The sequence below is a fragment of the Pongo abelii genome, chromosome 3, assembly GCF_028885655.2.
Source record: "Pongo abelii isolate AG06213 chromosome 3, NHGRI_mPonAbe1-v2.0_pri, whole genome shotgun sequence".
Lineage (NCBI taxonomy): Eukaryota > Metazoa > Chordata > Mammalia > Primates > Hominidae > Pongo > Pongo abelii.
The window spans coordinates 172,768,348-172,794,285 of record NC_071988.2 but is presented as its reverse complement, the minus strand read 5'-3'; the positions used below and the strand labels follow the sequence as shown (position 1 = coordinate 172,794,285).

Sequence of the window (25,938 nt, the reverse complement as noted above, 5' to 3'; positions counted from 1 at the left end):
GTGATCCACCCACCTTGGCCTCCCAGAGTGCTGGGATTACAGGCGTGATCCATCTCGCCAGGCCATCATTAACCTTTATCTTGTAATTAAAAAAAAGTCAATACAATAAAGTTCTTGTATCTAACATCATTATCTAAATGTGTCTATAATATACATTTCTAGTAGTTTGATTGCTGTTTCAAAAATAAAAAATTTTGATAGATATTACCAAATTGCTATTTTTTTGTTTTTCTTTTTTTTTGTTTTGAGACAAGGTCTCACTCTGTCACCCAGTCTAGAGTGCAGTGATGCGATCTTGGCTCACTGCAACCTCTGCCTCCTGGGTTCAAGCAATTCTCGTGCCTCAGCCTCCCAAGTAGATGGGGCTACAGGTGTCTACCACCACGCCTGGCTAATTTTTGTATTTTTAGTAGAGATGGGATTTTGCCATGTTGCCCTGGCTTGTCTTAAACTCCTGTGCTCAAGGGATCCACCTGCCTTGGCTGCCCAAAGTGCCGAGATTACAGGTGTGCGCCATCGTACCCAGCCCCAAGTTGCTCTTAATAAGTCATATTGTACCTGTTTCCTCAACAACAGTAATGTATGACAGTACCTGTTTCCTTATGTTCTTGCACATACTATGTATTATTTTTATATGTTGTTAGAGATTTGGAATTTGTCAATCAAATATGTAAAAATGGTATATTAGTGTATTTTTAATATTCATTTTGTAAGCAAAGTTGGGTTTCATGTTTTAGTGCCACTTTTATTTACCTTTTTGTTCATTGCCTTTGCCTAAATTTTCTTTTTTTTTTTTTTAACACCCTAGTTCCCACAAGCAGATAAATTTTCTTTTAAAAAATTTTTTTCAGGAAGCTGTTTGTACTTATGTAATGATACGGGTTGCAAATGATTTTTCTAAGTGTTTAATTTAGTTTTTGATTTTTTTTGCATATAGTTTCTAATTATTATATAGTTAATTTAAATATGTCAATATGAAGTCCAGAAGTCTTAAAAACTCTTAGTTAGAAAAGCTTTTACCACTTGAAGTGATAAAATGTTTTTTGTATCATTTCATTCAGTGCTTTTATTTAATTAATTTTTATTTTTAGAGACATGTCCTGCTCTGTCACCCAGGCTAGGGCTCAGTGGCGTGATCACAGCTCACTGTAGCCTTGAAGTCCTGTACTCACATGACTCTCCTGTCTTGGCTTCCCAGAAGTGCTGGGATTACAGGCATGAGCCACCATGCCTAACCCATTTAGTGCTTTTATAACTTTTATTTTAGACTCATTTTATGACTTCAGTTTTACATTTAAATCTTAGACTCATTTGGAAATTTTTTTAGGTATGAGGGATTGATTGATTGATTTTTTTTCCCCCACATATTTGAATATAGGTATCCCTAAACTTATTTTTTTTTGAGACAGGGTCTTGCACTGTCACCCAGGCTGGAGTGCAGTGGTGTGATCATAGCTCACTGTAGTCTTGAACTCCTGGGCTCAAGCAATCTTCCCACCTCAGCCTCCTGAGTACTACGGCTACAGGTACCCACCACCATGCCCGGGTAATTTTTTTTTTTTTTTTTTTTTTAATATGGAGACAGAGTCTGGCTGTGTTGCCAGACTGGTCTCAAACTCCAGGCCTCAAGTGATCCTCCTGTCTTAGCCTGCCAAAGTTTTGGGATTATAGGTGTGAACCACCATGCTCAGCCACTAACCTTTTGATTAAATGATCTTTGTTCTAGGTATGTAATTATAAAATTATAAAATTTATAATAACAATAACCACCACCATCAGTCAGGCATTATTAATAATAAGCACCTTATTCATATAAATGCCTTTTTTTAAAACTTTTTATGAGTGATATCTGTAGATTGGTTAATGGTATTGTAAATGTTAATTTCCTGGTTTAAATGACTACTATGATTATGTAATATATATATACATTGGGGAAGCTGGATGAAGAGTATAAAGGAATTCTGTACTTTTTTTGAATGTTTGAAATTATTTCAAAATAAAAAGTTACAGACAATATTAGGAAATAATACAAACAAAACCAAGACAGCTATATTAAAGTTCTTATTTGAATTATGTATTTTTAAAATTTACAAACAATATATTTATGGACAATATAATCTAATTCAACCAGTTTAAGTAGAATGGAATATTTCATAGTATAATAGATAGCTTATAGCGTTTATCGAGGAGGACTAGGGAACCAAGCACATATACTTTTTATTTAGCTAGGGCCATGTAACTAGGAGAACTGACTCCATCACAAGGAGAGACTGTTTTAGCAAAATCCCGGCTGTCAACTCCTAACACTGCTTGGTAATGATGATACAAAGCATTGTATGCTGAAATCTCTGCCAGAGCTTTCTGAGAAAGATGAAATGTCTTTATCACTGTGCTTGCCAGGAGTTCTTGTCTCTGCTTGCAGGTACTGATCCTCACATTGTTCATTTCCATTTTTTTCAGTCTCATGCCTGTGTATATTTTTTTCAGAACCTGGGATACATGTTGTTGATCCTGCTGAATGGAATTTTAATTTATTTCCTAGTTTTGAACCTTCCTTGCTTTCCTGGACTAAACTCCACTTGGTCATATCTGTTATTCTTTGTAAGCCATTGGATTTATTTTTATTTTTATTTTTTTTTGAGATGGAGTCTTGGTCTGTTGCCCAGGGTGGAGCTCAATGGCATGATCTCAACTCACTGCAACCTCTGCCTCCCAGGTTTAAGTGATTCTCCTGCCTCAGCCTCCCAAGTAACTGGGACTACAGGTGCATGCCACCATGCCCAGCTAAGTTTTTGTATTTTTTTTTTTTTTTTTTGAGACGGAGTCTCACTCAGTTGCCCAGGCTGGAGTGCAGTGGCACAATCTCAGCTCACTGCAATCTCCACCGCTCAGGTTCAAGTGATTCTCCTGCCTCAGCCTCCTGAGTAGCTGGGATTACAGGCGCATGCCACCATGCCAGGCTAATTTTTGTATTTTTAGTAGAGACGGGGTTTCACCATGTTGACCAGGCTGGTCTTGAACTCCTGACCTCAGGTGGTCCACCTGCCTCCGCCTCCCAAAGTGCTGGGATTACAGGCATGAGCCACTGCGCCTAGCCATTTTTTTGTAGTTTTTTAGTAGAGACAGGGTTTCACCATGTTAGCCAGGATGGTCTTGATCTCCTGACCTCGTGATCCACCCGCCTTGGCCTCCCAAAGTGCTGGGATTACAGGCATGAGCCACCACGCCCTGCCAGATTTGTTTTTTAAAGTTCACTTTCTTCTACTTCTTGCATACCTTTTGGGTATGCAGTTTGGAAATGCATAATGAAAAATCAAGAAGTATTCAGAAAGAAGCGAAGGTGAATCATGTGTGTAACTATTTCTGACAGAGATCTTTAAAAAATCTAGTTGATAGCATTATTGTATACCTTAAATGTAGGTATTTTTAAATTAAAAACATTTAAATTTAAAAAAATTATTTAAAAAATCTAGTTAAATGAGATAGCTCTACAAAGGTAATTCTAAAAGTATTTTAATTCCTTTACATAATTAGGATTTATTCAAAATTTACAAACCTTCCCTCTGGGCTCTGGGTGAGATGACAAGGCCCGTATAGCTATAGCGTTCTGATAGTAATGTCAGTGAAATACATTTTCTTGATTACTGACTTTGGATGTGTGACTAATTATATGTAAGTTATACTGATTGTCGACAGAGGAGAGGTAAAATGAATAGGCTTAATAAACCAAAAATTTGACTAATATAAACTCCAATGTGTGACCACTCTGAGCCTTTTTCAGCTTTTCAGTTTTACCGTGAGCTCATAACTTGTTTGGGTAACGAAGGACCTTTAGATTATTCAGTGTAATTCACAGAGTTGATACTTCATAAATGAAATACTGAATGAGAAGCAATTGTAGAGCTGATTTAGATCTTTATTGGTAAAAGGTTAGTAGATAGCAATTTACCTAAGACATCCTATATTTATTTTTGTTGAAAAATATTTTAATTTTTATATTCTCTTACTTTGCTGTCTAAATTTGGAGATTACTTCAGAAGCTTCAGTTTTTTGAGCTGCGTGTTTTTTAATGAACCTTTTGTTGTGGAGGAAGAATGTGAGTAGTTACTGTTAATCTAGTGTTTAGGAACATGCTATAGTGATATTGAGGATACTAATGCTTTTAATGTGGGTTTTTTTTTTTCAATGTAAGTTGGTAGGAGGACAGTTTGATCTGGAAATGAATTTCATTATCCAAGAAGGTGAGAGTATTAACTGCATGGTGGACCTACTGGAAAAATGTGACATTACTTGCCAAGCAGAAGTCTGGAGCATGTTTACAGCCATTCTGAAGAAAAGCATACGGAATCTTCAAGTCTGCACTGAAGTAGGCCTTGTTGAAAAAGTGCTTGGGAAAATTGAAAAAGTTGACAATATGATAGCAGGTATGATTTTTTCTATAGTACAATGTATGCAAAGCAATAAAGTTTGATTTTTAAATACATATTTTTCTTATTCCATTTAGCAATATTTAAGAAATATTTGAGCATGTAGCATGCACCTAGAACTTTAGTGTCCAAGCCCTTAAATAAGCACAGTTTATTTTAAATATTCGAGAAATATAACTAGCCGAGTTATTTTATTGTTTTCTTTTGTTTCCAGATCTTTTAGTTGACATGTTGGGAGTGCTGGCTAGCTATAATTTGACAGTTCGCGAGCTAAAGCTTTTCTTCAGTAAACTTCAAGGAGATAAAGGACAATGGGTAAAAAAACTTAACTACTCTTTGGTATTTTAAAGTATCCTCCTCCCAAACACATTAGTAGCTTGTAAAGTAACTGATATTATTATACATGGGATAATTGTCAAATTGAATAGATTAATTAAAATAGCATTGAGATCCCTATGGCTACTCGTGCCATACTTGGACACTAAGAGTATGCACTAAGATAATGGTGTTTCAGGCAAACTGATATTTTAATTCTTCTTCAAATTGTTGTTCTTTAAATGTACATTCAATATTTATTAGAAAAAAAGATAAATGTAGAGAAAGAAAATTATTAGGTAATAGTACCTACCTTTTCTTTTTGATCTAGTTTTATCTGAGTGCCTTAAACTTGAGTAACTCACTCTGTGAACAAAACCTCTGCAGTTAATTGGATCTACCCTCTTGAGATGCAACTTAGGAGTCATTTGCAATGGGTAGTGATGGGGGTAACTTATTTTGAACCCCAGGTGCCTTATCAAACTGTTTCTTCCAGCATATAGTTATCTGTCCCATTGAGGAGGAGTAGTAAATATTTTCTCCATTTTTGTTGCATTTCCAATCTTATTTTAGTGCCCTTTAGAGATCATTGCCCACAGCAGCAGCTCAGCCGGCTGATCCTTAATCTAGCTTTCATTAAATGTATCTAAAACTGTGCCCTACAATTACTCTTTTTCATTATGTTAAAATTTAGATTCTTTAGCATATTTCTCTCAAACTCCAGTTTGCTGTCTGTTTAATTTTAGAGTTTTTTTTTTTTTTTTTTTTTACTAATTTTCATTGAATTTGATTGTATTTCTGGTTCTAGCTTACCTTGTGTTTATTTTCTTAGAGTTTTTGCTTCTGTGGGGGTATAAGATAATTGTCACCAAATTTGGAAACATTTTAGTCATTGTTTCTTCAAATACTTTCTTCTTGTCCCCCCTTCCCGTCTTTTCTGGGACTCCAATTACAGATGTATTAGACCTCTTGATATTGTTTCACAGGTTACTGAGATCTGTTAACTCTTTTTTTAGTCTTTTTGTGCTTTATTTTAGATTGTTTTTATTGCTATAGTCTCAAGTTAACTGATCTTTTCTTCTGCAGTGTGTTAATTCCATCCACTGAAATTTCGGATAGCATATTTTTCTTTCTGTAATTTTTTTTTTTGAAGACAGAGTCTCGCTCTGTTGCCCAGCCTGGAGTGCGGTGGCGTGATCTTAGCTCACTGCAAGCTCTGCCTCCTGGGTTCACGCCATCCTCCTGCCTCAGCCTCCTAAGTAGCTGGGACTATAGGCGTATGCCACCAAGCGCGGCTAATTTTTTTATTTTTAGTAGAGATGGGGTTTCACCGTGTTAGCCAGGATGGTCTTGATCTCCTGACCTTGTGATCTGCCCGCCTTGTTCTCCCAAAGTGCTGAGATTACAGGTGTGAGCCACCGCGCCTGGCCATTTTTTTTTTTTTTTTTGAGACGGAGTCTTGCTCTGTCGCCAGGCTAGAGTGCAGTGGTGCGATCTCGGCTCACTGCAACCTCCACCTCCTGGGTTCAAGCAATTCTTCTGCCTCAGCTTCCTGAGTTGCTGGGATTACAGGCGCACACCACCATGCCTGGCTAACTTTTCTATTTTTAGTAGAGACAGGGTTTCACAGTGTTGGTCAGGATGGTCTCGAACTCCTGACCTTGTGATCCACCTGTCTTGGCCTCCCAAAGTGCTGGAATTACAGGCATAAGCCACCACGCCTGGTCTCTTTCTGTAAATTCGATTTGGTTCTTTTAAATATTTTTCATTTTTTCCCTCATTTAATTCCTTTAAATCCTTGACAATATTTAGCATATTAATAGTTGCTTTAATGCTCTTGTTTTTTCGTTCTAGAATGTCATTTTCTAGGTCAGTTTTTTACTCATTGATTTTGTTCCTTTATGTAGGTCACATTTTTCTGCTGCTTATGGCTACTGAATTTAGACTATATCAGACATAGCAAATTTTATGTTGCTGAGTGTTGGATTTTGTCATATTCCTTTTAAGATTGTTAGACTGGTTTTTCAGGCAGATAAGTTACTTGTGGATCAACTTTATCCTTTAAAACTAGTTAAAAAATTTTTTTTTTCAGTAAGGTTTAGAGTGGCTGTTACGCTACGGCTAGTTTAGTCTTACTATTCAGGCATGTCTCTTAGAGAGTCTCTATTGAATAACTCTCAAGTCTCAGACATAGGACAGGAGGTAGCAAGACTGTGGTCTCTCTGAAGTGTCTAGTAGGGTCTCAACAATTCCTAGCTCTGTATTAGTTTTGGGAATTCTTTAACTTAAAGCTCTTACTATCTTAGCCCCACCATGTTGAGTTTTATCGTAAGCATGATCAGTCTGGTATTAAGCCAAAGAGTCAATGCAGATTTCTGGAGCTTCTTGTCTGTTCAGTTCTTTCCTCCCTAGTATTCTGCTCTGAAACTTCTATCTGCTGTGGACTCCACTTTCTTTCCAACTCACTGAGACTTTCGAGTTCTGTTTGGTTTCCCTGTGCAATGATATAGAAATTGACTCCAAGTTTAAGTCATTTTGTTTTCTCAGGGATCACAGTCTTGAGCTACCTCTTCCTCCGTACTGAAAACTGTTTTTGTTTGATACATTTTGCCTACTTTTCTAGTTGTTTATGGTAGGTTGGTAAGTCCAGATTCTATTAATATGTCGTGTCCAGAAGAGAAAGTATATATTTGATTTTGGTTTTTATTTATATTCACATTATTTATTCTGAATATGTAATATATTTTTATTATATTCATAAGCATAGAAAATTATAGGTAAGAAAATAGCAAATAATATGAACTAATATTTATTTACAGAGGTAGAAACCCCACAACCAAATGAACACAAAATCATTAATAATTAGAGACAGTCACATTAAAACAGTATTGATATGTCATCTTCCATCTGTAGTTTCTCAAGAATTTTAAAGTTGGAAAATGGCAAGTATAGTTTGGGATATAGGGTTATTTTATACTTGGTGCACTTTTCATTAGAATGAACACTAGCAGAGCCGACCTCAACAGGAGTCTAGTGCTACTTAGTCATGTTAATTATACCTGTATCCAGTGATTTAATAATTCACTTCTGAGTGCATATTCCAAGAAATTCTCACATAGATCCATAAAATACATGAGGATGTTCACTGAAGCATTATTTTTGATGGCAGTGAATGTTAACATGGATGTTCATCATTAAGAGAGTGGATTGGTAAAATGTATAGGAGGTAGATTGTTCTATAACAATCAGTGCATGGAGTAATAGGAATAGATGTAAAATATATAGGAAGAAAGCAATGATAAGTATAAGCGCATAAAAAACTTTTTTTTTTTTTTTTTTCTTTTAAAGACAGGGTCTCGCTCTCATCCAGGCTGGAGCACAATGGCATGATCATAGCTCACTGCATTCTCAGCTTCCTGGGCTCAAGAGATCCTGCCACCTCAGCCTCCCAAGTAGCTGGGACCACAGACATGCGCCACCATGCCAGGCTACTTTTTGCATTTCTTTTAGAGACTGGGTTTCGCCATGTTGTCCAAGCTGGTGTCAAACTCCTGAGCTCAAGCAGTCATCCCGAAGTGCTAGGATTACAGGCGTGAGCCACCACACTCAGCCCCAAAAATCATTTTTGAAGGAATAATCTACATATAAAAGATTAAACATGTTAATATAGTTGCCTATGGGGAGGGGGAGGAGAATGAGAATATGTTTAGATGATAAAGGGAAAAAACAATGAACTATTTATAAAATGAGAGCAAGGCCTTGCTCAGATATTCATTACATTTATTTAGTTATTTAATATTAGGCATATTATTTCTATCTTTTGCTGTTACAGCAGTGCAGTGAAAAAAATCCCTATATCTAAATCTCTGTCTGCCCTTGTGATGATTACTTTAGCATAGATTTTTACATATGGAAATATTGCATTGGTGGACATGAACGTCTTTACAGACTCTGGAAATATGACTACTACATCTTTTTCTTTTCCTTTTTCTTTTCCTCTTTCTTTTTCTTTTTCAGACAGAGTCTTGCTCTGTTACCCAGGTTTGAGTGCAGTGGTGCTATCTCGGCTCCCTGCAACCTCTGCCTCCTGGGTCAAGCAATCCTCCCACCTCAGCCTTCCAAGCAGCTGGGACCACAGGCACTTGCCACCATTCTTGGTTAATTTTTGTATTGTTTTCTAGAGCTGGAGTTTCGCCACGTTGCCCAGGCTGGTCTCAAACCCCTAGGCTCAAGCGATCCCTCCACCTTGGCCTCCTAAAGTGTTGAGATTACAGATATGAGCCACTGTGCCTGGCCTACTAAATTTTTTTCTGAAAGGCTTTCCCAGTACAGTATACACTCCCCCAGCAATGTTTGTCAAGTGCTTATCTTAATGTATTCTTTTGTTGACTGATTTATAGGAAAGGAAATTTGGAGGAATGATGTTTCTAGATGGACATGCTATAATACTGTATTTTTATTTTTAACTGCAAAGTTATTTTTGGTTACTTTATTTTACTTTGGAATTTATTTTAAAAAATCACTGTGATTGTAGTTACTTGTTATTATGCTTTTACAATTGAGCAGTATGGTTAATTTAAAATTTCTTGTTCACTTAAGAATGAAGCTTTCCACTTAATATTTAGGTGAAAGGTTGCCAAACTCTTTTACACAGATAGTAATTATAATTTATATCATCTATAAAAATAAGATGAAGGCAAACCAATGATTTCATTTGTAGTTTGACCCTGTTTTGAACTTTTAAATTTTTAACAAGGAGGAATGCCCCACACTTTTCTTCTTTGCTTATAAACTGATTAAAATGAGATGGTATGTCTGATTATCTTTTGTTTTTCCTTGTAACTGCAAATGAGATTTTTCATTTTTATTGTTGGTTGTTTCATGTATTAGAGACTTGTGGACCAAGGAAACATTAATCAAATAAACTCAGTGTTGCAGCTTTTGTATGTATATGCTATGCGTATACATATATTTATATGCTATGCAGTAAAGGTATATTGTAGAATGAAATATGATAGGGAAGTTTAATCCACTCTCAGTTTCAAGGAAGGCTACGCTGAAGAAATGACTGTTAAGATGAGCTCTAAAGGCTGGATAAGATTGACTTGGATAAGAGGGGAGTACAGGAGCCCTTTTGAGAACATTTTAAGCATAAGGAATAAATAGCTTTTGCTGAGGCCCTGTTGTGGGAAGAAGACTGAGAAAAGGATGGAGTGCAGGGAGAGGGGGAGAGTAAGAAGCAAAATGAGGCTAAAGAAGTAGATAAAGTATCTTACAGTCCATATTAAATGTTTTGGTCCCTATTTTAATGGTGAAAGTATAGATTTTTTTTTTTTTTGACTTTACGATGGTGTGAAAGTGATATGCATTCAGTATACTCCTTCACTTAGGATGGGGCTACCTCCGGCTAAACTCATCTTAAGTTGACAATATTTTGGATTGAAAACATACTTTTGATTTACATTATTTTCAACTTACTGTGGGTTTATCAGGATGTAACCCTATCATAAGTTGAGGAGCATCTGTATAGTTGTTTAAAAGCGTGGACTCTGGAGTCAGATTGAGTTCTGATCCTGACTTTGACAGTTATTACACCCTGTGACTTTGGAAATGTTCCCCTGCCTCAGATTCTTCTTCTGTAAACTGGGGATAATAATAATAATTCCATCCCAGAGGGTGGTTATGAGGTTAAAATATTGTAGTGTTTTGGAAGTACCATTTTTTTGAAATGTTTATTTTTATTTTTTAATTTTATTTTTCCATAAGGTATTGGGGTACAGGTAGTATTTGGTTACATGAGTAAGTTCTTTAGTGGTGATTTGTGAGATTTTGGTGCACCCGTCACCTGAGCAGTATACACTGCACCATATTTGTAGACTTATCTCTCGCCCCCCTCCCACTCTTACCCCAAGTCCCCAAAGTCCATTGTATCTTTCTTTTTCCTTTGCGTCCTCATAGCTTAGCTCCCACATATCAGTGAGAACATACAGTGTTTGGTTTTCCATTCCTGAGTTACTTCACTTAGAATAATAGTTTCCAGTCTTATCCAGGTCACTGCAAATGCTGATAATTCATTTCTTTTAATGGCTGAGTAGTATTCCATCATGTATATATACCACAGTTTCTTTATCCACTCGTTGATTGATGGGCATTTGGGTTGGTTCTACGATTTTGCAATTGTGAATTGTGCTGCTATAAACATGCATGTGCAAGTATCTTTTTGAAGTACCTTTAACAGTGGAATATAGTAAGCATTATTTAAGTATTTGTTAAATTATTAAGTATTTTAATTTTAAAGAAGGGTAGGTGGGGGATTGATGTAGTTTGTATTTTTAAAAGATCATTTTTGGCCGGGTGTGGTGGCTCATGCCTGTAATCCCAGCACTTTGGGAGGCTAAGGCAGGCGGATCACTTGAAGTCAGGAGTTTGAGACCAGTCTGGCCAATGTGGTGAAACCCTGTCTCTACTAAAAATACAAAAAATATAGGCCGGGCACAGTGGCTCACGCCTGTAATCCCAGCACTTTGGGAGGCCCAGGCAGGTGGATCACCTGAGGTTGGTTCGAGACCAGCCTGACCAACATGGAGAAACCCCGTCTCTACTAAAAATACAAAAGTTAGCCGGATGTGGTGGCATGCACCTGTAATCCCAGCTACTTGGGAGGGTGAGGCAGGAGAATCACTTGAACCTGGGAGGTGGAGGTTGTGGTGAGCCGAGATCATGCCATTGCACTCTAGCCTGAGTGACAGAGCAAGACTCCCTCTCAAAAGAAAAAAAAAATCAGCTGGGTGTGGTGGCACACACCTGTAATCCCAGCTACTTGGCAGGTGAATCACTTGAATCTGGGAGGCAGAGTTTACGGTGAGCCAAGATTGCGCCACTGCACATAGACTGCAGCCTGGGTGGCAGAGTGAGACTCCATCTCAAAAAAGAAAAAAAAAAGATCATTTTTGCTGCAGCTTGGAGAAGAGTTTCAGGTGTCTAATGATACTGGCTCATATTTATTGAATACCTAATAGGCCCTACAGCTTTACAAAAACTGGTGTAGAGTACATTATTTCTTTAAGATATTTGAAAATAACTTAGAAATTATTTTCTGTGCTTTTAAGCTTATAGCACTATTCCTGTATGTATTAAAGCAAGACTATATTAAAAATGTGTTTTTTTCATCTTATGGTGAATAATGTGGTTAATGAATTGTTAATTATCTTCATAGCCTCCACATGCTGGGAAGTTGCTGTCTGTGTTAAAGCATATGCCTCAGAAGTATGGTCCTGATGCCTTTTTTAACTTTCCAGGAAAGAGTGCTGCAGTAAGTAAATATTAATGAGGAAATCACTCCCAGTTCTTCTTTCCTTTGCTCCCTGAAAGTACAGCCCTGTGAACACCCTGACAGGTTCTGTGCTAGGTAGAAACTTCTGCTCAACATACTTTAATCCTTATGACAGTCATGCATCCTACTTTTTTGTAATTGCTTTAGAGGTGAAGAAATAGAGGCTTAAATTAGTTGAGAAAATGCCCAGTCACAGCTTGGGTCAGCAATGGAATAAGAACCTCATTCTTTTAAACATAGCCGTGTTGTCTTAAGTAGCTATTTGTGTGTAACACCTTCATGTCTATCTTTGTGAACATCTTTCTCTTGCCTTTCATTACTCTACCTGTGTTTTTTTTTGTACCTGGTGTATAGAATGATAGTGAAGAAACAGAGGCTCTGGAACTTACTATGCAAGTTTTCCTTGACTTGTGAGTTTCCAAATTATGTTGGTCTCAGTGTTCCTGTAAGCTGTTAATCAGTTTATACATAAGACAATTATGTATAATAGTGATATCTGTAATATTTCATAATGTTATAGAAGCACATTCCATAATGTATATATGTTATTTATGGAAGTTTCTAAAATCTCCTCATTATTACATTGGTCAGTCTGTTACAAGCAAAACAAACTTTTTTTTTATTTTGAGATGGAGTTTTGCTCTTGTTGCCCAGGCTGGAGTGCAGTGGCGTGATCTTCGCTCACTGCAACCTCTGCCTCCCGGTTTCAAGCAATTCTTCTGCCTCAGCCTCCTGAGTAGCTGGGATTACAAGTGCCCACTACCATGCCTGACTAATTTTTGTATTTTTAGTAGAGACGGGGTTTTGCCATGTTGGTCAGGCTTGTCTCAAATTCCTGATCTCAGGTGATCCACCCACCTCAGCCTCCCAAAGTGCTGGGATTACAGGCGTGAGTCAGCACGCCCGGCCCAAGACAAACTTTTAAAAAAGATATTTCAGTCTATTCTTTTCCTGAGCTTATCTTTCATTCATTTTTTTATGTTAGTTGTCATAAAATCTTATATTAGGCCCTGTGTAGCCTGGCAGTATCTGCAGAAAGATAAGAATATGTTTTAATATGACATTTGTGGTATTTAAATGTTATATACACAATATACAACTTTCTTTGAAAAGTTTTATTGCCCAGTTTTTTCCTTTACAGTTTTTCCTTACAGGCCATTTTAGATTTGTAGCTTTTCAGAATAATTTTACTTTCTTAACATAGCCTATCATTGCCTCTAATATTAAAAAAAGTGTTCTTAAGAGATTAACCTTTTTCATGCCTCATGTTATAATTTTATTATTTACAGTTCTGAGATTGCAGTGCATGCATTTATCTTGAAAGTAGGGCGGGTGAGCTGAACAGCTTTTGAAACTTGAAGAGAATAGATGTTTTAAATATGTTCAGTGACTTCCTTTCCTTAAACATAGCTTTTACTGGGAATTTAAAGTAGTCATGAATAAAGTATTTTTGCAAAGCTTTTACATCTTTGCTATCATTTTTGGGAGAGAGAACATGTGTACACACTGAATATATGTTTTTCTCCTAAAATTTTTTTTTGTCAGTCTGTGAGTTGTAATTATTCTTTTCCTTTTTTCTTAATGCAACGTTCGTTTTGAATCAGCCTCTTGAAGTCTCAATAGTGTTATTACTGAAGTTTGGCTCTATGATGTCTTTCATGTTTTATGTCATATCTAATACATATAAAAGAATATATGTATATATTATATGTATACATAAATGCATATGTAAGTTACAATAAAACAGAGCTTGTATAGTTTGAATTTTTTACAAAACAGCTTTATTGAGATATAATCCACATACTACACAATTAACTCATTTAAATTGTATAGTATAGTAGATAAATGTGTTCACATAGTTGTCAGCCATCACCACAGTCAATTCTGGGACATTCTCATCACACCCAAAAGGAACCCCATGCTGATTAGGAGCCACTCCCCATATTCCCCAGCCTTATTCTGGACCATTCATATTAGTGGAATCATACAACGTGTGGTCTTTTGTGACTGGCTTTTTTCACTTATCATAATGTTTTCAAGGTCCATCCATGATACAGCATGTATCAGTACTTCATTCCTTTTTATGGCTTGTATTATGTTGTATGGATATACCATACTTTATTTAATCATTTGTCAAACTAGTGAATATTTGGGATTTTCACTTTTTGGGCTATTGTGAATAATGCTGCTATGGACATTAGTGTACAATTTTATGTGTGGACATATGTTTTAATTTGTCCCAGTCTCTAGATTAGGTCATATAGTCTTTGTTTAACATTTTGATGAACTTCTAGACTGTTTTCCAAAGTAGCTGTAACATTTTACGATCCCACAACAATGTATAAGGGTCAAATTTCTCTACATCCTTGCTAAGATGGTTAATGTCTATTTTTGTTTGTTTGTTTTTGAGATGAAGTCTTGCTCTGTCACCCAGGCTGGAATGCAGTGGTGTGATCTTGGCTCCCTGCAACCTCTGCCTCCCGGTTCAAGCGATTCTTGTGTCTCAGCTTCCTGAGTAGCTGGGATTACAGATACGTACCACCAAGCCCAGCTAATTTTTGTATTTTTTAGTAGAGACAGGGTTTCACCATGTTGGCCGGGCTGGTCTTGAACTCCTGACCTGAAGTGATCCACCTGCCTCAGCCTCCCAAAGTGCTGGGATTATAGGTGTAAGCCACTGCGCCCGGCCAGTATCTGTCTTTGTGATTGTACTAGTAGCTATCCTAGTTGGTATGAAGTGGAATCTCATTGTAGTTTTGATTTGCATTTCCTTTATGACTAATGATATTGAGCATCTTTTTATATTTTTATTGGCTATTTGTGTATCTTCTTTGGAGATATGTATATTTAGATCTTTTGCCCATTTTAAAATTTTACTTGTCCTTTTATTATAAGAGTACGTTATATATTTTGGTTACAAGTCCTTTATCAGGTATTCAGTTTACGAATGTTTACTTCCATTCTTGTGGCTTGTCTTTTCACTTTTTTGATGGTGTTCCTTGAAGCACAGGTTTTAATTTTAATAAAGTCCCATGTATATATTTTTTCTTTTGTCACTTGTCCTTTTGGTGACATAATAAGGATTTGCCTAACCAAAGGACACTAGGGCCTTATGCTAATACCACAGTCTTCATCACTGTTGCTTTATATTAATGGTAGGTTTTGAAATTGGTAGTATGAGTCCTCTAACTTTGTTCTTCTGCATTTTTTTTTTTTTGAGATGGAGTTTTGTTCTTGTCGCCCTGGCTGGAGTGCAATGGCGCGATCTCGGCTCACTGCAACCTCTGCCTCCTGGGTTCAAGCAATTCTCCTGCCTCAGCCTCCTGAGTAGCTGGGATTACAGGCACCCACCACCACGCCTGGCTAATTTTTGTATTTTTTTAGTAGAGGCAGGGTTTCACCATGTCGGCCAGGCTGATCTCGAACTCCTGACCTCAGGTGATCTGCCCGCCTTGGCCTCCCAAAGTGCTGGGATTACAGGTGTGAGCCACCGTATCTGGCCTGTTCTGTTTAAAAGATTGTTTTCGCTATACAAGATCCTTTTATTATGTAGTATGATCTTTTAAATAAAAATCTAAACCAAGTGGTAAAGCCATTTGTATATTGACTTCTGAATATAGTTTAAAAATATTATGAACTAATCCTCTTCAGTTTTATATTTGTAGTTTTATAAAAGCAGCATATACCCAGTTTTTCTCTTTTCTCTTTCCATTCCTGTGCATCTTTCTCTATTCTAATACCTTAAAATTTCATCAAATTTCCAATTTGTTATCACTTTCTATCTCTTTTAATTAGAATCTCTGTGGATACGTTCATTTTAAGAAATGAAGAATACAAGATTCATGTGTCCAGGTTACACTGAATTTTTTTTCATTTAACTAACATTAGTATGTATTAGGGAAAATTAAAAAGTTACCAAAAGTCTTCTTCTGGATAAAGAGTCTTCTTCCAGATAAAGAGTCTTCTTTCAGAATTTTTTTTTTTTTTGAGACGGAGTCTCGCTCTTTCACCCAGGCCGGAGTGCAGTGGTGCGGTCTCGGCTCACTGCAAGCTCTGCCTCCTGGGTTCACGCCATTCTCCTGCCTCAGCCTCCCAAGTAGCTGGGACTACAGGCACCCGCCACCACGCCTGGCTAATTTTTTGTATTTTTAGTAGAGACGGGGTTTCACCATGTTAGCCAGGATGATGTCAATCTCCTGACCTCGTGATCAGGAGGTCACGCCCGCCTCGGCCTCCCAAAGTGCTGGGATTACAGGCGTGAGCCGCTGCGCCCGGCCTCAGATATTTTAATTGTGACATAAAGTAATGTGATGTAGTACAAATATATGTAGCATTGCAAAGTCTTATTTTCATGATTTTAATAAGACAGGTTTTCACGTGAGTTAATAACTCAAAGTTTCTTTCCTTTAGGCTATTGCATTACCTCCTATAGCCAAATGGCCATACCAGAATGGTTTTACATTTCATACATGGCTTAGAATGGATCCTGTAAATAACATCAATGTAGATAAGGATAAACCATATTTGTATTGGTATGTATTTCTGTAACTGATTAGTGTTAAAATCTTACTTTGAAACTGAGAAGAATATTTAGAGGTAAAATGAAAACTATTCTTTATAGTTTCAGAACCAGCAAAGGTCTTGGCTATTCTGCTCATTTTGTTGGAGGCTGTTTGATTATAACATCAATAAAGTCAAAAGGAAAAGGCTTTCAACATTGTGTGAAATTTGATTTCAAGCCCCAAAAGGTACATGATCTTCTTGAGTCATAGTTATGTTAACAAGCTGTGCCAGTCATCAAAATGCTTTGTTTTAATGTTATTCATATAATAACATGCTAAAGCACAACTTCGTTTTTACTGTTTAAAAAGATAAAGTGTAAATCACTGGATAATTGACCTCTCTGATTTGGATATGAAAAAGATTGCAAGTTTAGTTATTTATGGAGATTAAGGGAGATACAAGTAGGAAATATCTATGGCATTTATTTTAGTATTACAAATTTAATATGTGTTTGCTTTTGTACCTTAAAATTTAGAGGTTAATAAATGGTTCATCAACAAAATGTATAGGTAGATAGGTAGTCAGATAGATTAAGCAAATATGGCAAAAAATTGACCATTATGGAATCTAGTTGGTGGGAAAAGGCGGTGTTTGTACTTGATTTTCAGATTTTTGGGGTATGTTTGAAAATTTCCATAATAAAAAGCTGGAAAAATAATCTAATGATTAAGTTCTTATCAGTTGAAAGGCCCATGAATAGATATTGTTCCAGAAGGTAAATATTGAATTTAACAAAGGTAGTCTTGTTTTATTTTTAGGTTGAATTACAACTTATCAGTTAACTTTTACTCATCAATATGGTTGCGTTGTTGGGATAATTGTTATCTTTGTATTTTTAACTGTTTTTTCTTCTGCAGTGGTATATGGTTACCATAGTACACATCTATAACCGATGGAAGAATAGTGAACTTCGATGTTATGTGAATGGTGAGCTGGCTTCCTATGGAGAGATAACGTGGTTTGTCAACACTAGCGATGTAAGTAGTTTCAAAATGTTGCAATGAAAAAAGTGATTTTAAAAGCATGAGCTTTTTAAACAAGAAAAAGTTTTACAACTTGAATATAAAATTCAAAGTATTACAATGGTAGATTTTTATAAACATAATTTGGCTAGCATGTTAATAGAACTTACTATGTCACTGAAATATTAGTCCTTGTTATAAAATCATTCCATATAGGTGGAAATAAGGATTTATAGCTAACAGTGGCTATATCTGGGGAGTGGGTCATTGGTTCATTTATCAAAATGAACGAGAGCTCTACTATAGGGTTCTGATCATTTTTCTGAATGAGTTAAATGATGCATGCTTATAAATCTTGTATATAATTCTAACTGCTATAGTTAACTAGTATGTTGTAACATTTACAGGTTTCAAAAATAAATCTATAGGTTAGAATGAAATTTAAAATGTTTTTCCTGTAATTATGTTCTTTTTATAAAAACTTGAAAAATACAGACCAGGAAAATGAACATAAAGTATACTACCCATACACCATTAACTCCTCGTTTCATATCCTTTGCTACACATATATACATATTTTGTAATGCTAACCTTAAGAGATCAGGGTCTTGAATCAAACAGACTTAGGTTTGAATCTCAGCTCTGTCGTTTATTGACTGTATGACCTTACCTAATCTGTTAGGCCTTAGCATTTTTCCTCCTGAAAATGGACATAAAATAATTCATACCTCAGAAAGTTGTCATCTGATTAAATGAGATAATATCCATAAATCTATTAGCAGAGCGCCTTATACAGAATGAGCGCGCAATAAATGTTAGCTCTTTTTTAGTACAAAAAAGGGCTCATATGTAAGTATTGTTTTGTAACCTGTTTTTTCTTACATTAACTTTTACTGAGTGCTTTTTGTATTCCAGGCATTGTAATAAATAGCTTTATTTTCAAAAAGCTCCAGCAACCTTGCAAGATAAACAATATTATAATCTTCATTTTACAGATAGGTGAAGTACAAAGAGGTTAAGTAACTTGCCATACTCAGTGGCATAGGATGCAGGGATTTGATCTAGGTGGTTTGGCTTGAGAACACATGTGTTTCAAACTTTTCTATATCCCCTAATGTCATCACATACACATTTTTCAACATTCTTTCTAATGCGTTTATGGTATAAATTATGTTAGTCTATTTAGATACAGTTTAGAATGGACAAAGCATTTATGATAATATAGGTTTTTATTATTTCTGGAGTTTTTTTTTGTTTTTTCCTAATTCCTTTTTTTTTTTTCTTTTACAGACCTTTGACAAATGTTTCCTGGGCTCATCAGAAACAGCAGATGCTAATAGAGTATTCTGTGGTCAGATGACTGCAGTTTACCTTTTCAGTGAAGCTCTTAATGCAGCTCAGATATTTGCTATTTATCAGTTGGGCCTGGGATACAAGGTAGTTTGCTTACTGTTTTGTGCTTAACCAATGTTAGTTCAGCTTGATTTGAAGGTGGGTTATACATGGAGAGTTTGGTTAATGGATACAAAAAAAAAAAAAAAAAAAAAAAGAGACCTACTATTTGATACCACAGCAGGGTGACTATAGTCAATAATAACTGTACATTTTGAAATAGCGTAATTGGATGGTTTTCAACTAAATTGGTAAATGCTTGAAGGTATGGATATCTCTTCTCCATGATGTGCTTATTTCACGTTGCATGACTGTATTAAAACGTCTTATGGGCGCCATAAATATATACACCTAAAATGTACCCACAAATAAAGAGATGTGTGCAAATGGTAAACAGAAAAGAGTAGGAGTAGCTTACTTAAATTAGACAAAATAGACTTTAAGTCAAAAACTGTCAAAAGAGACAAAGAAGGACGTTTTATGATGATAGGGTCAGTTCACCAGAAAGATAGAACAAATATAAATATATGTACTTAACATCAGAGCTCTCAAATATATGAAGCACAACTTTGATAGAATTAAAAGAAGTAGATAGCAACACCGTTATAGTAGGACACTTCAGTATTCAACTTTCAACAATGAATAGAACAACCAGACAGAAGATCAATAAGTAAACAGAAGACTTGAACAGCAATGCAGCCCAATGTATTTAGCAGTAGTATACATAACACTCGATGAAACAACAGTAGAATGTGCATTGTTCTTCTTCTTTTTTTTTTTTTGAGATGGAGTTTTGCTCTTGTTGCCCAGGCTGGAGTGCAATGGCACGATCTCGGCTCATTGCAACCTCCACCTCCCGGGTTCAAGCAATTCTCCTGCCTCAGCCTCCCAAGTACCTGGGATTACAGGCATGTGGCACCGCACCCAGCTAATTTTGTAATTTTAATAGAGATGGGGTTTTGCCATTTTGGTTAGGCTGGTCTCAAACTCCTGACCTCAGGTGATCCACCCGCCTCGGCTTCCCAAAGTGCTGGGATTACAGGCGTGAGCCACTGCACCTGGCCTGCATTCTTCTTAAGCACACACAGAACATTATCCAGGATAGACATGTATTATGCCACAAAACAAGTGTCAACAAAGTTAAGATTGAAATTATACCAAGTATCTGTTTTGACCACAATAAAATGAAAGTAGAAACCAGTTGCCAAAGAAAAACTGGAAAGTCCACCAATTTTTTAATTTAGAAAATGTTTAATGTAGAAATTAAACAACACACTTAAAACAGCCTTTGGGTCAAAGATAAATCAAAAGGAAAATTAGAAAATATCTTGAGAGAAATCAAAATGTGAGCACAACCTACCAAAACTTACGGGATTCAGTGACCTCAGTCTAAGAGAGAAGATTATGGTGATAATGACTGATCATTATCACCAAAAGAAAGATCTCAGATCAGCAACCTAATTTATACAGCATGGAACTGGAAAAAGAACAACAAATAAAGTTAATGTTAGCAGATAGAAGGAAATGATAAAAATCTGAGCAGAAATAAATGAAATAGAGCAGCAGTCCCCAACCTTTTTGGTCCCAGGGACCAGTTTCATGGAAGACAGTTTTTCCATGGACCGTGGGTGGTGGGGGCGCAGCAGGGATGGTTTCGGGATGATTCAAGTACATTATATTTATTGTGCACTTTATTTCTGTTATTATTACATTGTAATATATAATGAAATAATTATACAACTCACCATAATGTAGAATCAGTGGGAAACAAAGCAGAGCTTGTTTTCTGCAACTAGATGGTTCCATCTGGGAGTGATGGGAGACAGTGACAGATTATCAGGTATTAAATTCTCATAAGGAGCACGCAATCTAGATCCCTTGCATGTGCAGTTTACAGTAGGGTTCACCCTTCTATAAAAATCTGATCTGACAGGAGGTGGAGCTCAGGCAGTAATGTGAGTGATATGGAGTGGCTGTAAATACAGATGAAGCTTTGCTTGCTTGCCCACCGCTCACTCCTTGCTGTTGTTCCTAACAGGTCATATACCTGGTTAGGGACCCCTGGAATAGAAAATAGAAAAGCAGTGAGAAAAAAATCAGTGTAATTAACAGTTTTTTTTTTTTTTTAAATTAAACATCAACAAAATTGACAAATTCTTACATAGGCTAAGGAAAAAAGAAGAGCACATAAATAAGTAAAATCAGAAATTAAGGAGGAGGCATTATAACATGCCACAGAAATAGAAAGAATTAGAATGCTATGAAAAGTATATGCCAACAAATTGGATAATTTAGAAGAAATGGACAATTTTCTAGAAATATACATCCTGAATATTTCTAGATTCTTGACTGAATCAAGAATAAATTTTAAAAATCTGAAAAGACCTATAGCTAGTAAGGAGATTGAATCAATAATAAAAAACTTTTCAACAAAGAAAGCCAGGGACTAGATGGCTTCACTGGAGAATGCTCTCAGTCATCTAAAGAAGAATTAACACCAATTCTCCTCAAATTTACAAAAATTTTAAGAGTAGGGAACATTTTCAAACTGATTTTATGAGGCCAGTGTTACCCTGATACCAAAGCCAGATCAAGATAGTACAAGCAAGAAAACTATAGACTAATATCCCTGATGAATATTGATGGAAAAATCTTCAATAAAATACTAAGAAATTGAACTTAACAGCACATTAAAAGAATTATACACAATATCAAATTAAGATTTATTTCTGGAATGCAAAGATGGTTCAACATGAAAATCAGTCAATGCAATATACCACATTAACAGTGAATTACAAAATCCATATGATCATATATCAACTGATACAGAAATCATTTGACAAAATTCAACACTCTTTCTCGATTTAAAAAAAACCTAAAACACTCAACAATCTATGAATAGAAGGAAACTATCTCAACATAATAAAATATTATATATGAAAAGCCCATGACTGACACCATACTGAACAGTGAAAAACTGACAGTTTTTCCTCTAAAATCAGGAACAAAGCAAGGATGCTTATTCTTTCCATTTCTATTCAACATAGTATTTGGAAATCCAGTTAGAGCAATTAGGCAAGAAAAAGAAATAAAAGGCATCTAAATTGGAAGGGAAGAGGTAAAATGATCTGTATGCATATAGCATGACCTTATATCTAAAAATCTCTAAAGATTTCACCGAAAACTGTTAGGACTAGTAAACGAATTCTGCAGAGTTCCAAGGCACAAAATCAATACACACAAATCAATTGTGTTTCTATTAGTAATAATGAAGTAATAATGAACAGTTTGAAATTTACACAAACAATTTCTTTTACAATAGCATCAAAAAGGATAAAATACTTAGAAATAAACTCAACCAAGGTGGCAAAAGAGCTGTACACTGACTCCACCAAGGAGGCAAAAGAGTTGTACATTGAAAAGTACAAAATGTTGCTGACAAAATTTAAGAGACCGAAATAAATGTAAAGACATCCCTTGGAAGATTTAATATGCTAAAAATCCATACTACCTAAAGCAATCTACAGATATAGTACAGTTCTTATCAAAATCCCAATGGCATTTTTTGCATAAGTAGAAGCACAATTCTAAAATTAATATGGAATCTCAAGGGATTCTCAGTAGCCAAAACAGTATTTAAAAAGGGGAACAAAGTTGCAGGCTTTACACTTCTGGGTTTCAAAATTTATTACAAGGCTATAATACATAATGAAAATAACGTTAGACTTGCTTAGACACATAGGCCAAGGGAACACAATAGAGTATCCAGAAATAAACTTTTGCATATACCGTCAAATGATCTTTGACAAATGAGGCAAGGCCATATACTGGGGAAAGGACAATGTGTTCAACACATGATGTTGGGAAAACTGGATATCCAGATGCAAAAAATAAGAAAGAAAAGTTTTATACATAATTCATATTATATATTGTTTATAAAAATGAGCTGAAAATGGATTAAAGACCTAAAAGTACGATGTAAAACTATAAAACTCCTAAAAGAATACATAAGGGAAAAGCTTTACGACATTGAATATGGCAGTGATTTCTTGATTGTGATACCAAAAGTACAGGCAACCAAAGCAAAAACAGACAAATAAGATGATGTCAAAGTTATAAAGTTCTGCGCATCAGAGGAAATATCCAGCAGAGTGGAAAGGTAACCTACAGAGTGAGAGAAAATATTTAGCAATCATATATCTGATAAGGGGTTAATATCCAGAATATATGAATCCTGTAACTCAACAACAACAACAATAACAAAACAATTAAAAATGCATAAAAGAGTTGAGTAGACATTTCTTTAAAGAAGATATAAAAATAGCCAATGAACATATGAAAAGATGCTCAATATCACTAGACATTAGAAAAATGCTAATTTAAACTACAGCGAACTATCGCCTCATCATTTAGGATGACTACTTAAAAAAGAAAACAAAATAGCAAGTGTTGGTGAGAATGTGGAGAAATTGGTACCTTTTTACACTTTTAAGGGGAATGAAAAATGGTGCAGCTGCTATGGACAACAATATGAGGTTCCTCAAAAAATTAAAAATAGAACCTCATGTGATCCAGTAATCTCACTTATGGGATATGTACAAAATAATTGAAAAGAGGATCACAGAGACGTATTTGCACACAAAAAATAGGGTCACAAGGAGATATTTGCCCATCCATGTTCATAGTAATATTCTCAATAACCCAGAGATAGAAGTAACCCAGATGTCCAGTAGCAGATGAATGGATAAAGAAAATGTGACAGACAACACACATAAACACACAGGACCATATTCAATCTTAAAAAACAAGGAAATCCTGTCATCAGCTAAAACATGGAGGAACTATGAAGACATTGTGCTAAATGAAATGCTTTGGTCACAAAAAGACAAATACTGTATGATTCCACTTATATGAGGTATCTAAGAGTCCAACTCGTAGAAACAGAAAGTAGAATTGTGATAGTCAGGCGCTGGTGGGGAGCAGGAAATGGGGAGTTGTTAAATGGCTACAGTTTCAATTTTGCAAAATATAAAAGTTCTAGAGATTTGCTGTTTAACAATATGAATTCAGTTAATGTTCCTCAATTATACACTTAAAAATACTTAAGATGGGAAGTTGTATATTATATGCTTTTGACCACAATTTGAAAAAAAGAATATAAGAAAAAAAGATAAAATGTGATCTATTGGTCACTTTTACATTTTTAAGGTAAGGTTTTAATGTCAGGTTGACTTGATTTCCATTATAGCTTTAAATTCAGCCAATTTTAGAAGTAAATGAGGGGTCCTCTTATATAATACTGTTAAAAGATTATCAATGGTCTGTCTCCTTAAAATTTTACACCTGTGTTGATTTGTACTTAGATTCTCTTTTTGTGGCATACTATTTAACTGTTTTTAATTAATTCTTAGGGTACATTTAAATTCAAAGCAGAAAGCGACCTTTTCCTTGCTGAGCATCACAAACTTTTATTGTACGATGGGAAACTCTCCAGTGCCATTGCATTCACGTACAATCCACGGGCTACAGATGCCCAGCTTTGTCTTGAATCATCTCCTAAGGACAACCCTTCAATTTTTGTTCATTCACCACATGCACTCATGCTTCAGGTACTAAATGTGCTCTTTTAAGAACATTTATAATGGTAATTTTTGATGTGTTATTGAGATGTATTTGGTAGCTTCTGTTAAACACATGGAATGTCACGTTCATAGTGTTTCTGCATTTATTGTTGTGCCTTATTTTTAATTGTTTTGGAAAAGAAATCATTGAACTCTTTACTGTGTTTTTGATCTTACAAGGATGTAAAGGCAGTTTTAACACATTCCATCCAAAGTGCAATGCATTCAATTGGAGGAGTACAAGTACTATTTCCACTTTTTGCACAGTTGGATTACAGGCAATATTTGTCTGATGAGGTTGATTTGACTATATGGTGAGTGCCTTTATTTGTTTCTTTAATTTGCTGTGAGGGTTACTTTCGTCACTGTTGAGCTATGCAATATTTTGCCTTTCAGGTTTTGTTGTAGAGTCAAAATAATTTAAAGAAACTTGTGAACTATAAACTGTATTACAAGTCCATATTAATTATGTCAGTATTAACTTAAGTTCTTGTTTATCAATAGGAAATATGGAAGCTGTAAGAAACATGGTAAATTGGTTTTAGAATAATATTATAAATGGCAATAATGGGTTACTCAAAAATTAACATTTTTTGTCTAATTAGAAAATTTTTTTTACTACCCATTACTCAGAATGCAATAAGAAATTTTTAATTTCTGAAATATTTTAAATTATTTGGTAATGATTTATTATGGAACTTAACTTTTCATATTTTAATTATTTATTACTGATTGCATTTATGTAATTGAAAGCCAAAATTTTAATAGTGTTATCGAAGTGAATTAGTCTTTTTTAAAAAAATTAGATTGTACATTTAGCACATTTTTGTCTCTTGTGTTGTAGTCCTGAGTCTAAAAAAGACCAAGGGATATAAATTCTAGGGTAAGTCATAAAATGTGGGAAAGGAGTCTAAATTTCTCATGGCTATATATTCTAGTGAAACTATTTATAGTGAAATTATTGTTTCATTTGTAGTGAAATTATTGTTTCATTTGTTACTTGAGAAATTTAAATACTTTCACATTCTCTCATTTTGAAATTCTCCCTTTGATTTTTGCTTTTAAACTTGATGTCTACCACCAATGTGTATAATAATGGTAATTGTCCTGATTATTTTCAGGCAACAATTTTTTTTAAAAGAAAAAGTTATCAAATCTAGTATTTGTCAACTTATATTTTAAAAAATGTAAAATTAAATTACCCTGACATATTAATACTTTATAGAATTGTTTTGTGCTGTGTTCTAACAGGGCTTACTTACAGTTTTCCTCCCTCCCTCCCTCCCTCCCTTCCCTCCCTCCCCCTTCCCACTTCCTCCCCTCTC

General features: G+C 35.4%; 1 protein-coding gene across 2 annotated transcripts in view; it reads left to right on the top strand.

Moving 5' to 3' along the window:
* Positions 1–25,938, top strand: part of LRBA (LPS responsive beige-like anchor protein) — a 763,816-nt gene that overhangs the window by 84,593 nt on the left and 653,285 nt on the right. For both annotated transcript variants that reach the window (XM_024245927.3, XM_054553557.2), the window contains exons 2-10: positions 4,193–4,424; positions 4,642–4,742; positions 11,959–12,054; positions 16,486–16,607; positions 16,697–16,823; positions 17,496–17,615; positions 18,891–19,037; positions 24,404–24,601; positions 24,794–24,927. In XM_024245927.3, coding sequence (XP_024101695.2) covers positions 4,193–4,424; positions 4,642–4,742; positions 11,959–12,054; positions 16,486–16,607; positions 16,697–16,823; positions 17,496–17,615; positions 18,891–19,037; positions 24,404–24,601; positions 24,794–24,927 — 1,277 coding nt within the window. The remainder of the gene's footprint in view (positions 1–4,192; positions 4,425–4,641; positions 4,743–11,958; positions 12,055–16,485; positions 16,608–16,696; positions 16,824–17,495; positions 17,616–18,890; positions 19,038–24,403; positions 24,602–24,793; positions 24,928–25,938) is intronic.